The sequence below is a fragment of the Sinohyriopsis cumingii genome, chromosome 5 (assembly GCF_028554795.1).
Source record: "Sinohyriopsis cumingii isolate HCF-2022 chromosome 5, ASM2855479v2, whole genome shotgun sequence".
NCBI classification, from domain to species: domain Eukaryota; kingdom Metazoa; phylum Mollusca; class Bivalvia; order Unionida; family Unionidae; genus Sinohyriopsis; species Sinohyriopsis cumingii.
This window is the reverse complement of record NC_142965.1, coordinates 19327459-19345747: the sequence shown is the minus strand read 5'-3', so window position 1 is coordinate 19345747 and position 18289 is coordinate 19327459. Positions and strand designations below refer to the sequence as shown.

The following is an 18289-nucleotide window of genomic DNA, read 5'->3' as shown; positions in this document are numbered from 1 at the left end:
TGATTTTTGGTCTCTGCTCGTTTTCTCCAAACGAAACTATATTAATTTCTTGTGCATCAGGTTCATTCAAACGTCTCTGGTCACTCGTTCCATATTTGTCGAATAGCTGTTTGGCGACCTCAACCCGAGTCAGCCATCCACAAATGCTGGATCTTTCAAGATATTAAACGAATGAATGATTATGACGATATAATAATATTCAGCTGTGGATCATTCATCTTCGTTAGTTTCCCACTTCACGTCAGCCACTTCCCGATCACCAATCGCATACAACGGTCTTCCAGAACGTGGGTCATTTTCCACGGACTCTTGACCATCATTACAATGATGGAACCGTCTCAAAATTAATTAAAAATATTGAGAAATAAATTCAGTTAAAATACTGGCAAACAGTCTCATATCACGAGTGTCATGTGTAACTTTTAAAGTTGTATCTAAGGGTCGGTATGGGTGTCATGTATTACTTTTAAATTGTATCTAAATGTCGGCATGAGCGTCATGTGTAACTTTTAAAGTTGTATCTAAGTGTCGGCACGAGTGTCATGTGTTACATTTAAAGCTGTATCTAAGTGTCGGCATGAGCGTCAAGTGTTACTTTTAAAGTTGTATCTATGTGTCTGGATGAGGTTATGAGTTGAAGGAAAGTGTTAGATTTAAATAATTTAATTTTTCAATTCAAGTTCGAATGATAGGCAAGTAGGTATATATGTCGATGGATAGGCAAGTAGATATATATTCCGAATGATAGGACAGAAGGTATTTATAATGATCGATATGCTAGTAGGTATAAAGTTCCATTGATAGGCATGTAGGGTGTATAGTTCCATTGACAGACATGTAGGTATATTTGTCGATAGCTTAAATCCGAAGAAAAACAAGATACGTAGATCGCTAAATAGATCGATGTGTGGGTGGATGGGTGGTTGAAATAATGAATACATACATACATACATACATACATACATACATACGTAAAAACTGCGATGAAAAATTGATAATATTCTCACCAGCTAACAGCATGTTTTCTCGCAGAGTATTTCCAATACTTTTTAAAAAAAATACAACACTTGTGTATGTATGTATGTATGTATGTATGTATGTATGTATATATCTGTCTGTCTATATAGTGTGTGTGTGTGTGTGTGTGTGTGTGTGCGTGTTTTTTATATCTAGCTTTAAATATGTTAGTCATATTTACCATTTTACCACGATGGCTGCAGTGTGGCAATTTATAGTGATGGCTAGCACTGGGGCATCATGTCACAGATATGTAGCATCATGTCACACCCAGTCACATCACCCAGCCGACCAGTCTTTCCTTTAATATTTTGACCATTCTTTCAGTTTTTTCTATGCTCGTTTAATGTTTTGATGTTTTGTTTAAGTAACAGTGCAGCATTCCTATTGTTTATTTTACCGTTATATTACACTCTGACATGTGAATCCTATTGTACAAAGATATGATTCGCAAAGAATACATTTCATTCCTTTTAAGGTCTTCATTAGAAAAAGAGGCTAAACTTCGTTTTTTTATTATATAATCATCTCAATAAATTACCATCAAAGAATAGGTAGCTTTATAATTTTGGATTATTTTGTTATGCGACTTTTATATTTTCAAAGCAAAGCAGTAAACGAACCATTGTTTATAATACTAATAATAATAGTAAGGTGAGGAGGAGGACGATAAAGGTGATGACGAGAAGGACGAAGGCGAGAAAAATTTCCGAGTTTTCAACCTATGTCCTATTGTTCTCAAATTCTGTGTTCATTGGAATAAATATTTTGCTGATAAAAAAAAACAATATAAGGATTCTATTATAACACCCAACGAAGTAATACTGAAAACGTTTGATTCGTTGAAGTATGGTAATTTCCAATAAAAGTTTCATTAATAAATATACAGACAGACAGACAGACAGACAGATAGATAGATAGATAGATAGATAGATAGATAGATAGATAGATAGATAGATGGAAGTATGTACTTCTATGGATAGTGTAATAGCTAAGAATACGTGACAAGACATATAGATAGACTGTCAGACACGCAAGTCGTTACTCCTGTATATAGTTTAATACCTAAGAAAAACATGACAGAGAATAATACTGGTGGATAGAAAGGATGGATACAAATTTTCCAATAAGCTTCCTGTAACACTGCAAAGCTACCTGTAAAAATGTCTGATAAACATTGTCCTCGTACTCTCATAAATTGTGAAATATATTGTCTTCATGTTATGTGAAAATATTGTCAGCATGTTATGTGAAAATACTGTTTGCAAGTGACAATATTGTTTTCCATGTTATGTGATATTTGAGATATAAGTTAATTATTGCTTGATTTTCTCATCAGCTAACATCGTCTTTTCTTCGCAAAGTATTTCGAATACTTTTCTAAATACGCCATGTGTATATACATTAATTTAAGTTCTTTCCTTCCAAGAAGTATATGATGACGACGACGACAGTGCAGACAATAACGAGAATAACGATAAAGATTTGTCAAAATATGCCCCGTTACTGATGCTTTCAACATTTCATTCACAGAAATATTTTATTGAAACAGTGAGCTCCTTGGAGACCATTTCACCGTGAATAACTGGAACCTGATCCAATGTGTAGTTCCTAGGAGACAGTTTCATCGCCAGTAACTGGAACCTGACCCAATGAAGCTATTTGTAATTTGTTCACTGTCACTTAAAAGAAACGCCTCTTTCATGATTATTGGCTGTGAATGGCTGGCTGGAGTATGTTAACATCTCTGTCCAATGGTTAAGGGCTTTACAGATTCATACTTGGCGACATAACTGGCCATAAATTAATTCTATTTGATTACATTGTTGATTGATGTTAATAACAAGAATAAAACTACGGGAATGGGATGAAGCAGTAGATTGTAATTCTCGGTCATTAAGAGGAGATAATGAGACACAATTCTTCAGAAAGACAGAATTCTTAAATGGTTGTAATGAAATCCATGTTCAGCGCCGATGAAACATATGATCATATCGAAAAGGAACAGTAGCATTGATGTGTAACCTTTACGTAACTTTTTGAAAGAAACGGCAGCCTAATAGCAGACCTTATTTGCAAAGTTAGTAACATCATTACGTCACCGTGTTGATTCAATTGGAAATTAACAACCCCTCCCCTTAAAAAAATTGTAAGAAATCTTAACTTTTATAAAAATGTGATGGGGGCAAAGAATCATAGAAAAATGATGATGCTGTTAATGGAAGTTGTTTAATGCTAGTATTCGAAATCCATGAATTCAAGCAAATACGCAAATACTAAATGAAATATTGAAAACAATATTCGAGCTCGAAAATTATTTAAAACAACTCCACAAAACTATTTCTTGCATAACACTGCAGTACTCATAATATAATGATGGAAGGACTGACAAAGTTCGTTACGAAATCCTTCGAGGAGAACAGCGAAATGAGTCGAGAAAGGGAGAAGAAAGCTGATAGTACGCCTCAAGATTCAACAAAGGATGAAAAACAAAACAGTGTCAAGCTCGGAACCATGAAGACAGATGATGATGTGAAAAGCGACTCACAGGGAATTAACATTGACGTGTGTTCCACATCTGACGATACTTCAAGCCAGGACGCTAATTCTGATGACGAAAAAGGTAAATACTAATATTTAAAGTAGGATGACACTAAGTTCAGCCTGGGAGACTACTGTTTCTAAATATATTTCATCGTTGTACATATTGTTGTCTACAACAAAAGAAAAGAAACAAATGACTAAATATTTAATTTAAAATGCCAACGCCTTACCTGCACTTTAGTCACGAAAATGTAATTGCATGAAAAACCGAAACTTAGTAATATAAGCTACATTTAAAGTTCAAAGCCAAATTGTTTCTGCAAGGTAGAAAATACTGGGGTAATTCTAAAATTGTTCGCATTTCTCTTTTGTTTTCGAATTTGTTTATGAGATGAATTATTTGTAATTAAATTACTGACAAGATAGTAAGTTTGGAATCAGTAACTACAACTTTATAGAAATTCTCTGAGCTGTATCGTAAAGTTTTTAAATGACAAAAAATAAATAACATACCGAATTTAAACAACTATTAAATCCAATCTGTTTCCTTCATTCCTCCGGTCTAGATGACAATCTGTCTATTGTTATTAAGTTTCCAAATGAATTTGAATTTCACAGATGTATTTCTGACATGTTTGTATAAAGTTCCTTACTTAAGATGGAGAAAATATACAAAGAAAACATTTTTTGCTTATTACCTTTATTTTCAAGACTGTCAACCAAATGGGCAACAGAGGTGATAAAAGTAAATCAGCTGTCCATTCCACAGACAACGTTCCATGCATCTTTATGAAACCTATACAAAGATTGCACATTAATTCTTTATTTAATTTTTTATTTTTCAAATAGAAATATTCTTGCTAAATATTTTATTGCGTTTATACTTACCTTCATTTCCCCCCAAATTTCATGTTTTGGATAACATTTAAAAAAAGGTTTTGTATTCAGATAAAATAAAAATCAATTATATAGAAAAAAAAAACTTTTAATCGTATTCGAAAGAAAAGTAACAACGATGGTTTTCGAAGGTACCTTTGAAACTTATACTGTTTCCGTATTTCTTCATGGAATAACAAAAGGCATAACAGACTGAGTTGTGTGATATCAAAGTAAACATAAATTATTATTCAGATTTTTCTTTAAGATTCAGATTGGTGTTTGCAAATAAACTAAATGATTTTGTGTATTTAAATAGATAAATTGTGAAAAGACAATGCAACACAGGAAAACTAACATATACATTACTGGTATACATAATTATGTAAAACAGAGGGGTATTAGCGTATGAAAGTACCGATAGACCTAATTATATTCTTATAATCTTTCCGGAGATAGCAAATATTATGATATTCATGCTAGGGTTAAAATTTAAATCCAGTGTAGCTAACTAAAACAAAAAGATCAGTACGACAATCACCTGACAGAGAATCCCTTATGCAACTGTAGGGTAAAAACAGAAACTGCATTTCATTATATTTTCGTATGTACTCAGTAAATATTTCAAATGCAAAATCTATGTTTAATATTAATGAAATGGCCGCCCTGATCTCTACAAACATCTTTTTGTTTGGCATATATGAACTTGCATCTGAGCAAAATGTGAATATCTTTAAGTTGCTTCTAAAGTACTGTAAGAATACTAGACGTTTCAACTAATGTTTCTTCGTTAGATCCTAAATATAACGACTTGTATTAATAATACTCTTCATCAGACTGTATGATGACTAATTGATGGTAATGTGGGTTTATAGTGACTAATTGATAGTGATGTAGGTGTATTATGACTAAATGAAAGTGGTGTAGGTGTACTTCATACCAAATGCAGTTCCTTCTGGAGTTTTGTAACATCAGTGTTTACTTGCCTTCGATATCTCTCCTCTTTTTTCTTTATCTTCGAAGTTTTATCCTTTAACTACCAGTACACGTTTTTTTTTGTTGTTGTTGTTATTATTTTACTTCTGTCACTTGTCATGTTTGATTATTGTGTATCACTGTATTTCTATGGGGAAGGACTTGCCTAACGCTGTGAAAACTTCTAGCCAAACCCTTTTGCATAATATAGCACGTAAAACATGTTTAAACCAATTATTAAAAATATTGAATATTAACATATAACAATACTGGTAGACATAATTATGTAAAATATAGAGATATTAGCATGTAATAATAATGATATGCACATTTACGTAAAATAGAGGAATGTTAACATAAACAACACAGGTAGACATAATTATTAAGACAGGAATATTAACCTATAGCGATACAGATATCATTAAGTATATAAACGAGAGGTGTCATAGCATATAATAATACGGGTATAAATAACTATGTAAAATAGAGTAATGATAGCATATATGTAGATAAGTATGTAAAACAGTAATGTTAGCATATATGTACATAAGTATGTAAAATAGAGCAATGTTAGCATATATGTAGACAAGTATGTAAAATAGAGGGAAAATAGCATATAATAATACGGGTATACATAACCATGTAAAACAGAGTAATGTTAGCATATATGTACATAAGTATGTAAAATAGAGCAATGTTAGTATATATGTAGACAAGTATGTAAAATAGAGGGAAAATAGCATATAATAATACGGGTATACATAACCATGTAAAACAGAGTAATGTTAGCATATATGTATATAACTATGTAAAATAGAGTAATGTTAGCATATATGTACATAATTATGTAAAATAGAGGGAAAATAGCATATAATAATACGGGTATACATAACTATACAAAATAGAGTAATGTTAGCATATATGTACATAACTATGTAAAATAGAGGGATAATAACATGTATAATGCAGGTGTAAATAGCTATGTAAAATAGAAGGATAATAGCACATATAATGCAGGTGTAAATAGCTATGTAAAATAGAAGGTTAATAACATATATAATGCAGGTGAACATAACTATGTAAAATAGAGGGATAATAACATATGTAAAAAAAGAATATTAACATATAAAACAATACACAGGGCCAGATGAAGGAGGTGATGTGGGTAGGATAGCAGCCCCAGTCTTGAGGATGCACTTGGTGTGGATACGATTAATTGTGTTTAAACAAACCATATATATGTTCAAACGGTATAATATTTTACTAATATAATATAATAAATATACAAATATAAAAGACAGCTTAGAGACCGATTTCATGGGGTCCCTACTTCTCTGAAATGACACGGGTCCCTCAAAGCCTTAATCCGGCCTTGGGTATGCATTGTTATGTAAAACAGAGCATATGTCATCAGAGAAGCAGTAAAAATCAGTTACATAGTGTTTTTCTTAAATATTTTTTGTTATGAAAGAACAGTAGGCAAATTGATACATTGTTGAAAAGAGTTGGAAAATTGGCAATATTTTCAAACTTAGCTGTGCCCTTTCATGTAAACAATGCTTATTTATTCACCTTGTTTGGCCTTAAATAATAATATGGTTTGATAAATTTGGTCTTAGTATAACCAAATAATCGTTCATTAATAAGCATTTAGACTCTTACCGATATCACCACACAGACTTTCATTAATACAGACTATTACCCGTTATTGCCAGACAGTCTTTCATTAATAAGTATGTAGACTCTTGCCTAATATTACCACACAGTCTTTCATTAATAAGCATGTAGTCTCTTGCCTAATATCACCACAGTCTTTCATTAATAAGCATGTAGACTCTTGTCTAAGATCACCACACAGTCTTTCATTAATACGCATGTAGACTCTTGCCTAATATCACCACACAGTCTGTCATTAATAAGCATGTAGACTCTTGCCTAATATCACCACACAGTCTTTCATTAATAAGCATGCAGCCTCTTACCTAATATTACCACATAGTCTTTCATTAATAAGCATGTAGACTCTTACCTAATAGTACCACATAGTCTTTCATTAATGTAGACTCTTACCCATTATTGCCACGCAAGCTATCATTAATAAGCATGTAAACTCTTACCTAATATTGCTACATGGTCTTTCATTAATAAGCATGATGACTGTTACCTAATATTACCACACAGTCTATCATTAATACGCATGTAGACTTTTGCCTAATACCACCACACAGTCTTTCATTAATAAGTATGTAGACTCTTGCCTAATATCACCACACAGTCTTTCATTATTACGCATGTAGACTCTTACCTAATATTACCACATAGTCTTTCATTAATAAGCATGCAGACTCTTGCCTAATACCACCACACGGTCTTTCACTATCAAGTATGTAGACTCTTACCCAATATTACCAGTCTTCATTAGCAAGGTTGCAGACTCTTAGCCAGTATTACCAGACAGTCTTTCGTTAATGTAGACTCTTAGCCAATATTACCAGACAGTCTTTCATTAATGCAGACTCTTACCCAATATTACCAGTCTTTTACTAGCAAGTATGCAGACTGTTATCCATTATTACTACACAGTCTTTCATCAATGCAAACTCTTACCAAATATTACCACACAATCTTTCATCAATGCAAACTCTTACCCAATATTACAACACAGTCTTGACGGTTAATTATCAACTTCAACAACTATAATGATGGAAGAAGAAGAAGCAAATTTTAATCCTTGCTCATTACTATAATCTAAGGGAAATGTGAGAGTGTATTCTAACCGAATGGAAAATAGTACAAAACTCGTATTCTGCACATATTTAAGAGAACAATATACAATATACTAATTTTCAGAAATGCTTATAAAACGGTGCAGATTGAAATGCAGATAATTACCCAGCTACACACACACACACACAATTCTCGTAGCTTAAATTTTTATATCGCAAAGCCCAGTTAAATTCACGTGTCAAGTGTAGTCATCTTGGTTCGAATATGAATTGCGCGCGAATGTAAAGTAGTTTTAACAAAATCAATAACTTTATAAGTATGCCTATTTTGCACGATAAAAAACACTTAGAAAGCAAATCATTTGTTTAAATTAAAAAGCTACCAAAAAAGAATGGGAGTGTGTGTTTGTGAGCAAGAATGGGAGTAAACTATGAAGATATATCTACCGGCAAAACCAATCATCTACTGTATAAAATGCGCTAGACATGAGACAAATACTGGGATTGATCTACTGGATTGGAATGAAGATTTCGACTTGAAAAGAGAGAATGAAATATAATTAGTACAGTCCATGGCAGCTGATAATGTAATGATTACGCACAAAGTATATGAAGGTCTGATTTGGGAACTGAACTGCCAATTTTAATCATGCATAACGAACCGTGATAGAAAAAAAAATACCTAATAAGTTATACAGACATACAACAACAATAATGCTGTTTGCCGATTAAATAAAATAAAATGAAATATATTGTTTACCCAGAATTCGTATAAGAATAGGGCCAAACAAGTGACGCAGTAAGCAAGCTTTAAAACAAATATAATGAACAATTTGGCAACGCAGTATACATATAAAAGAAATTAATTATTATCTTATGCCTTTCATGAAGTGCAGTATTTTTAAACAATGTATGCACGTACAATTTTGACGGCACAATTAAATTCACATAAAAAGGGAACTGTTCAATAGTATCCGTTGATAGTAAGGCATCAATAAATAACTACAAAGAGAGACATTAAACAACTACGAGGCATGACAATAAACAACTACAAGGCATGACACTAAATAACTACTAAAAATAACAGTAAACAACTACGAGACATGACAGTGAACAACTGCGAGGCATGACAGTGAACAACTGCGAGGCATGACAGTAAACAACTGCGAGGCATGACAGCGAACAACTACGAGGCATGACAGTGAACAATTATGAGGCATGACAGTGAACAACTACGAGGCATGACAGTGTATAGACATATGCTGAATTAGACATAATAAGGAACATGAGGTAAATATGTATTGAATTGCACCTAATAAGTAACATGTAAAGATACATATTGAGTTACAAATAATAACGAACATATATAAATATATCTTGAATTGCTCTTTGATGTGACTTATTTATACGTTTTGCTAGATCGTAAAAGGTAGTGATTTCTCGAATTATTTGATTGCAGTGTCTGATTTGCTCTCTCGCCTAATTTCAAGGATATTTCACTTAATATTCTAAATGGCGAGATAATTATGGCTTTTGAAAGACTCTTAATGTCGTCAGAGTTAGTTCTTCTTCTAATTTCAATTAGTGTTGCCAATAATTTGAACAAGTGGAGCAATGATATGGAAATATTTCCTGCCAAATTGGAAGTTAATAACAGTCCTCAGAGAAAATTGCAACATCAAGACGACATGGGGGAAAAGATGAAAATTGTAGGGTAATAGCCGATGAATGCCAATTATGATATCGCTCATTTCAAGTATGTGTAATGAGTCTATAGACACACGATGGGAAATCTAGAAGCGGAAGTTCTTTCTGCTTAAATTCTGAGAATTTTGAAGATAATTCAACTTATCGTCATCGCTCATATTGTACCTAATTATGGCATTAAATCAATCTCTTCTTCAATCATTACAAGTGACTTCAAACATATTCGAAAGGTAGATTTTAATAGACCTGACTTTTCTAATACTCAGTCTAGTGTATTTGATTGCTATATCAATCAATTATTGAAGGAAACTTGAAGCAGATAAAGATAATCGGTTCTAAGAATACATGTTTATGACTTGTTCCTAAATATACCTTCACAATATAACTCAAAACTCAAAACATTATCGACTACGTTATCTAAACATCGTTACAAAAATCCTTGACAATATTAAGTTATCTAACATCACAACAAAAAATGATCAACTATGCTAAGTTATATAAAGGTAAGTACAAACATAATCGACTATGCTAAGTTTTATAAAGGTAACTAAAAATCTTTATGAAGATAATACAAATTTTAAAGGCCAAAAAGGTTCTTTCTTACCGAAAAGATTCAATGGATAAATTTTTAATAAACGCCATGGTTCAATGGCAGAAAGGACCATTGCTTGCCTGCATGGTAAAATAATTAATTTTACAAAAACAAATTGTATTTTTGTACCCAATTTACAATATCGGAATCGGTAATCGAGTTTGAATCATTAACGATACTATAAACAAATAGTACCAGATATTTCTGTCAGATAAAAGTGATTGTCGCATATAAGAATGCCAGACATAGGCTAATAGACTGTACTTCTCTTTATCGTCATCCAGGAGTTTCATTTAAACATTTAGTTATGAACTCCATTTTTTGTTATTTTCAATGCGGATTTACATAAGGGTATTGTTTATTTACACACACACACACACACACATTCATAAGATACCCTAATGATTCGACATGAAGCCAGCCATAAAGCCAAGTCGATTTCAAAACTCACTTTTCTTAATTCCTACAAAGCTTATAGTTCGAAATTAACATAACCTTGAAAACAGACAAAGAAAATCCTTTATTCACATCTCGTATTTAGACACGCGAATATGCCAAAAATATTATGATTCGACATTAAATTACAGATTTCAAGGTCTTCTTAAATTTTATGTGAGCAACGAGATTTATCATCGCAACAGTGTTGTATTATGTACACAGCAAAATGTGTATTCCGTGTGTATGTGTGTGTGTGTGTTTGTGTCTGCCTTAACACCTGATTTATCCAATGAATATATCCTAGCTTTTGTATTGTTATTACAAAAAAGAAATGACTTCCACAAAAGTTCCATGACCAAGTTAACAAGCTAAGAAAGCGACAAAAAATTAATCTAACAAAGGCGTCTTACGTTCGATTGTTTTAATTGTTTAGTTGCAATGTAAGTTTTCATAACGCATATCTTAGCAGTAAAGCATGAAAGTGGGATCAGTTGTGAAAAAGCGAGAATGTTCTTGAAACATTTAATTTATTTGGCATAATTTTATTATATATCACAATAATTATATTGTGTGTGTGTGGGGGGGGGGTTTGCATAAGAAAATGACCAACTCGTTTTATCAATTATGTTTTCCAGCGAGCAAAAAAGGGGACAATCTTTTGGAAGCTAAAGATGATGAGGAACAACCTAAGCTAAAACAGAGAAGGAGCCGCACGAACTTCACGTTGGAACAGCTAAATGAACTTGAGCGCCTCTTTGACGAGACGCATTACCCAGACGCTTTTATGCGGGAAGAGCTCTCTCAGCGGCTTGGTCTCTCTGAGGCTCGTGTACAGGCAAGCAAAAATACTTTTGTAGCCTTATCTAGTGTATAAAGCAAAATTTTCAAAATGTAGTACTTAATTTGTTTGTTTATTTCTTTGCTTTCTGAAAGGTGTCGTATTTTGAAGTCTTCGATTTACTAAATATATAAACTTAAGCTTTTATATCCAACCCTGGTTTCCTCTGGTTACTGCACACAGCTTTTGAAATGGTTCTCTTGAAATGGATCTGTCTACCTCTTGCACATGTTTCCAGTTTATTTTTTTTAAGTGACCCGATGTATAACGGAATATATATATATATATATATATATATATATATATATATATATATATATATATATATATATATATATATATATATATCTGTGTGTGTGTGTGTGTGTGTGTTATTACGAGCCTATGATCTCAAAAGAAGTTACAAAAGCAAAAAGAGTGAAAAGCAGCAACAAGCTTGGTAAAATTCAGCAAATAATTTATTTTCCTACAATAAAAAGAGAAAGTGTAAAACAAAAATACTTACGGTATAGCGAATTAAATCCCACATATCTTGAAATTACAGAGACAAGTCCTAATAATATAAGTTTTTAATAAACATTAATGGAAATCAGTATTAAATTCAGCGTTGAATGTATTGATTTGTCTGTGGTGATCTGTATCGTGTTGTTGTACCAACAGTTGAAACACAGTAATATAAATCCAGGTTTGAAGGCACTATAAATCCCAGGTAATATCTCTGTTCAAGAATCTTATTTTTATGAGCACTATCTATTTTCCAGAGAAAAATCACTTCACTTGAATAATTTGAAGAAATAAATCCATCCAAAATGAACTACTTGACACAACAATAAAACAATCGATTCTATTAGATCCTAAAGCACAAATGAATAATATTTCCAGTGACAAGACAATAAAGACGTCTGCTTGATTTCAGGTCACATTTAGCATTTTTCTAATAAAAACTTTTAACTATTACAGAATTAAAAAAATAATTCAGATCAAGTAGAAAACAAACTTGATTTTGGGACAAGGTTAAGTCCAACATACAATTTTGCAGTACAATAGCATATAAAAAATACATATATAAGAAATGTTTGAAAATTAAAACTTCTTAAGATTCATACATAAAGATTATCTACTGCATGTCATTCAAATGAATTTGTATCCCAATAAAACACAGTTTGCCTTGTCTTCAAGACAATTTTACGTCACTTCCTGGATCATTCCCATGCTGAAACAGCGTATATGCTTTTGATTTTAAAATATAGAATTATTTTTTTATCTGTCTGCGCATCAAAGAACAAGACCGTCGTCTAAGAACGTTAAAAACACACGAGAAATATTTGATTTTTTTTTCTCGTTTGTTGCTGTTACCCATGTGACCCAATTGTTGATGTTACCCATGCGACTTATAATCGTCGAATTTGTCAACCTAAGCCGTAGAGCTATGTCTTGGAAATCGTCTTATTTTTTACTATTTTTATACATTTCCAATTAAAATTTATTTTATGTTATTTTTTTTTTATGCCAGGTGCTGTTAGTATTAAAAGCATAAGTGTCCTGGTCATCCGTCTTCATTTTCGGACAGCTTACGTTCCAGTCAGTGCTACTCAACTTATGAGTCAGCTACTTGTCCGAAATGTCAGAATTCTAAAATATTGCTCGTATCCTTTAAACTGAGTCTAAGGCAAAAATTAGTCATTTACGTCACGTCACTCGTTCTAAATATGATATTTACGAACACTTTATTTACACTAATTAGTTTCTGAGAACATGCAAAATCAGTGCAAGTTTCATGCCTTCTGCACATACTAGAGTTTCTATGTCTCTACGGACACTTATCAATTTAATACATATTTTTGTTTCGATATGAAGATGTTTTTAAAAAAAATAAAATAACATAAAATAAAATTGGGGTTGGGTTGGATGGGTTCTATTTCTCCACAGTATATTTTTGTATGCAACAGCCGCTAATCAGTCCTAATTTCTTTCTCATAAATCAAACACTTTCGCTAATTTCTTCAAATTTGTCTTGAATTAGATCAACCTCAACACATCTCATGTAGACGAATGATCTCACAAACCGAAACGATCAGAAGGAAGAGAGATGGGGCTATAAGCATCATCTCAATAAACACGCGCAACGATTGCGTTCACCTTTCGGAGCACGTGCAGCCCTATATACTGCCATGAGGGATCAACTCCTTCATTCTGACAGATCCCTAGAGTAGGATCCGGAGTTATTTCTAATTAGATAATACTAAGTTGGTTAAGTGAGTTTATATATTAGACTTGAAGATGACATATTAGAAAGAAAGGCCAGATTAGATTCGGCACTTAATTGAATTAATTTGCTACCATTTCAGCGTCAATATTTAAAGCAACGGCCCGTCTCATCCCCAAATCATCACACGATTCTCTCAGTATAATTAAACTATGGACCCTGTGTCTATCAGACTTTGGTAATTTATCAAAATCGGTTGGTATGTGTATAAATTTGACCGGTGGTGCGACAGACATTAGACAATGGACGACCAGTGGCTAACCAAAGTGGCCAATGTTGTCGACAAATTTTTGTCTCGACGGAGGGAAGGGGATGATATTTGTTGAATAGGGTTAATACTGTACTGTAAAATTCAATAAGTGTATACGGTTTGGTCAACTGAGTCAATAGGAGAAATGGTTTTTAATATTTCTGGTACAGACGCGAGAATGTGTCTGGGGCAAAGGAGTATTTGATGTTAGTAAATAATTGTGTGAAATCTTTTGCTTCACAAATGATATAGAAAGATGAATTGCTCTTTGAAAAGCAACCCCACCCAAATGCCTATTTTCGTATAAAAGATTCATATAACGCTTTAAAATGAATTATAAATCAATATGTACTAACATGAATTAACGTGATGAATATTAAATATACCCATATGATATAAGGTAATAAAATAAAATATAACAAAGCGAATTAATATTTACTCGCACTACATGACGTAATGAAATTATATATATATATATATATATATATATATATATATATATATATATATATATATACTATGTACGCTGTATCTAACGCTGTTGCATAACTAAGAAAGTAAATTTTGAGGAAATTCAGGATGTAAAACTGTAAGTATTTTTTTGGCCATTCTTATTACCAGCCAAAGAAGACAGTTTATGCCTTGTCACTTGTATGTTATTTGTAAGGATCCTTTCTTGCGTCTACTGTATAGCTAGCCTAAATCCGAAACATTGTATCAAAAAAGTTAACGCGGAATATGCCAAATAATATACATTATTATATGCTCATTTTTTCCCGCGTTAACTTTACATTGTCAGAATCGTGCAGTATTACCCGATATTGAACCCGCGCACCAATACACATATAGCATTCACGTGCATAAAAGAGCTACTATCTATTGTAAACAAACACTGGACGCAGATGCCAGCACGTTTGATTTGTAAATAAATCATGTACACTCGCGTAAGAGGCGCTTTACGCTGAGGTTGTTTAAATTTGTTTCTGAATGAACTAAAACAGATGTTTCGTGGACTGCCACATACCAGCAGCTTTGGCACATTCCGCGTTGCTACAATGTTTCGGATTTAGGCTAGCTACGGTATACAACAGACGCAAGAAAATGTCCTTACAAATAACATACAAGTGACAAGTCATATACCGTCTTCTTTAGCTGGTAATAAGAATGGCAAAAAAAAAAATAATAATATACTTACAGTTTTACATCCTGAATTTCCTCAAAATGTACTTTCTTAGTTCTGCAAATCCGAATTACATGAGCCATGTCATAGGTTCTCAATCTTGATTACACATTTCGAAATTGTACTGTAATTTCGATGACAAGTGCAATTACATCCTCCTTACTGCACTCAAAATGAAAGAAGCATTCAATTCCATAGCGTCTTTTTGATAATTGCAATTGAAAGACTTCATATTTTCCCCACATTATGATTTCAAACATTCAATGACAGAAAGAGAAACACATTTGCAGACGTCAACACGCTTCTCCCGAGCTTATTCAATCTGGTGTATTTCATGTGGATATGTCACATACAAATCCAGTCCATAATCACGAAATTTCGTAGAATCGAAAAAAATACCAAAATCTATTCATTCCAGATCAAACGGAAAAGTTGTTGCAATGCACATTCATTCACAATATGACTCCAAATGTCAATTTTAACTAGACACGCCATTTTCTTTCGAAAATTTTGTCGAGCGCGCGACTAAGTTCAAATTTATCTGGGCGGAGTTATGTGCGCAGTAATAATGTTGGTGTTGTGTAATTATAAATATGCGCTTGTGTATTTAGTTTGGAATACGGCATACATTCATTTACGTCGTTTCTTGTAGTGTATTTTGTTTATATAATTAAGCTTTAGGTAGAATAAAAAAATGAACATATAATAAAAATGTTACTGCATTTGTATGGGAAAATATGAACTCCTTTTGTCGGATGGATATAATGCACTCCCAAGGTCGTGCAGTATTCATATAATACTTTTTATTTATATCACATACAAATACACATATTTGCACTTTGAATGGAGTTACGATATGCTCCTGATGTATTGACCGAGTGAATGAACTCCTCACATCCCGCGAATGTGTCCGCTACAAAATGTAGTTCTACGATTTTTCTTCTTGTTCACAGTCACACAGGCAGGTTGATAAGCCGATCGTTTTCTTTTTCAGTTTCTATTTTTATTCACATTTATTAAATCAATATGAGACACACTCATAATTTAAACATCAAATATTGTTTTTATGAAGAAAGTATTGCACAGCAAACACAGTTACCGTCTTGTACACTGAATCTTACTGTCAGGCATTCACGTACTAGCGTATGGAAATTAGCGTGGAATATAAACTAAATGAAATGACGAACCAACAAGAGGTAATTAAAATAATGTTACATACTGACAGTTCATTTAAGTCATTATTCTGCTTTAATTAACATTTCTAAAGACTTTTAATTCTCTCTCTCTCTCTCTCTCTCTCTCTCTTCTTCTTCTTCTTTGAACGGCTTGACTAGCATTACCATCATTCATGGGTCCAGAGACATTGTCGTATGACACAAGCGAAATCCCCATGGATTTTCGTCCGTATCTAGATACGATAATCCAGAGAGAGAGAGAGGGGGCGGGAGGGAGGAAGGGGCGCGGGGGCGACCATTTTGACATTTGACAATTAATAATCGATTTTTAGAACATTATAATAGGTTCAGAAACAACAACAAAGGATTAAAACACAATACAGTATGTGTGCTTCGTAACCGACAAATTTAACATACAGACCTAGCGTCACTGGCTATTGCAACTATGTATCATTGATATTATGAACAGTGTAAATAGATCCCAAGCAAAGCGTAAACATACCGTTACGACCAACCAGATTACTGTGGGTTACTTCGTACAAGTTCAGTTTTATTGTTTTCGCCCAGCTTAATATGTTTTTCTCTCTCACTCCAGATTTGTGCTTATTTTGTCATGTACGCACGAGAGGGGAATGGAAAAACTTATACTTAAAAGTCTAGTCAAGCAAGGAAGAGTATTAACTTAAAAGTCTAGTCAAGCAAGAGAGAGAGAGAGAGAGAGATCTCCGCAACTTTTAAAATGTTGATCGTCGAGGAAGAATCGTCAACATGAAATGGACATGTCACATCTCGCAAGCGTGTTTGATAGCATGTTAATGAATATCAGAAATGGAGAGACTTAATTATCTTGGAACACGGGTATTGTATTTCTTAGCTATTCTCCAGTTTTTGAAAGCAGTTTAGTTTACTTAGACCTTGTAAGGCTGGACGAAAGAACATGGTATATAAATGTTTATGACTAATGTTAATTTAGACAGAAATCTTGCACCTTATTTTGGATTCTGACCTTGCGAAAAGGGAAACCAACTGTGTGTACCGCTGAAGAAATGTCAATAGGTCTATCGAGTTACTGTCCTACATTACACGCACGACACCTGGCGGTCGGGCTAAACGAAATAACTTTTCTCGGTTAATTAAAGTATCCGCAATGAAGCTTGTATGATTAATGCAGTTAAGGAAGATGGCTCATTCATTACAAAAATTCTTGAGCCGAAACCAACTTCATTTACATTTTAATTTTTTAAAACTAATATTTCATAACTAATTTAATATTGTTTGAATTAAATATATACGTACATGTCCAATTTAAGTAATTTTGTAAAGACGTTATTTAAGATTTTTTAACATGAAAGTTTGAGCTTACGTTTATTTATTTATCGTTTGCTCGGTTTTGTGACTACAATGCCTAACTAGATGTTGAGGAACCCGAGCGATGCAAGTAAAACAGGTTTCATAATTCGAATCATTTTATCTTTTGGCGGTGAAATCAAAGCCTTGTTAATAAAAGAGTCTCAAATTTCAACATACCCCCCCCCCACCTACCGATATCGCTTACCTCGTTTCCGCTGATTAAATTTAGTTGAAATCCATTTGCTATTTAATACCTGGCTCAGACTCATATCGGAATGAACGTGGGATAATGCACTAAGGTTAAAAAGACATTAAGTGTTCGGCTTAAATTTACATTATTTACAATATTTCTGGA

The 18289-nt window shown here is 33.0% G+C and overlaps 1 protein-coding gene across 1 annotated transcript in view; it reads left to right on the top strand.

The window, feature by feature from the left end:
* The first annotated feature begins 3393 nt into the window (after window positions 1-3393).
* Window positions 3394-18289, top strand: part of LOC149798735 (short stature homeobox protein 2-like) — a 51267-nt gene continuing 36371 nt past the window's right edge. The window contains exons 1-2 of the mRNA XM_089957284.1: window positions 3394-3640; window positions 11511-11710. Coding sequence (XP_089813410.1) covers window positions 3394-3640; window positions 11511-11710 — 447 coding nt within the window. The remainder of the gene's footprint in view (window positions 3641-11510; window positions 11711-18289) is intronic.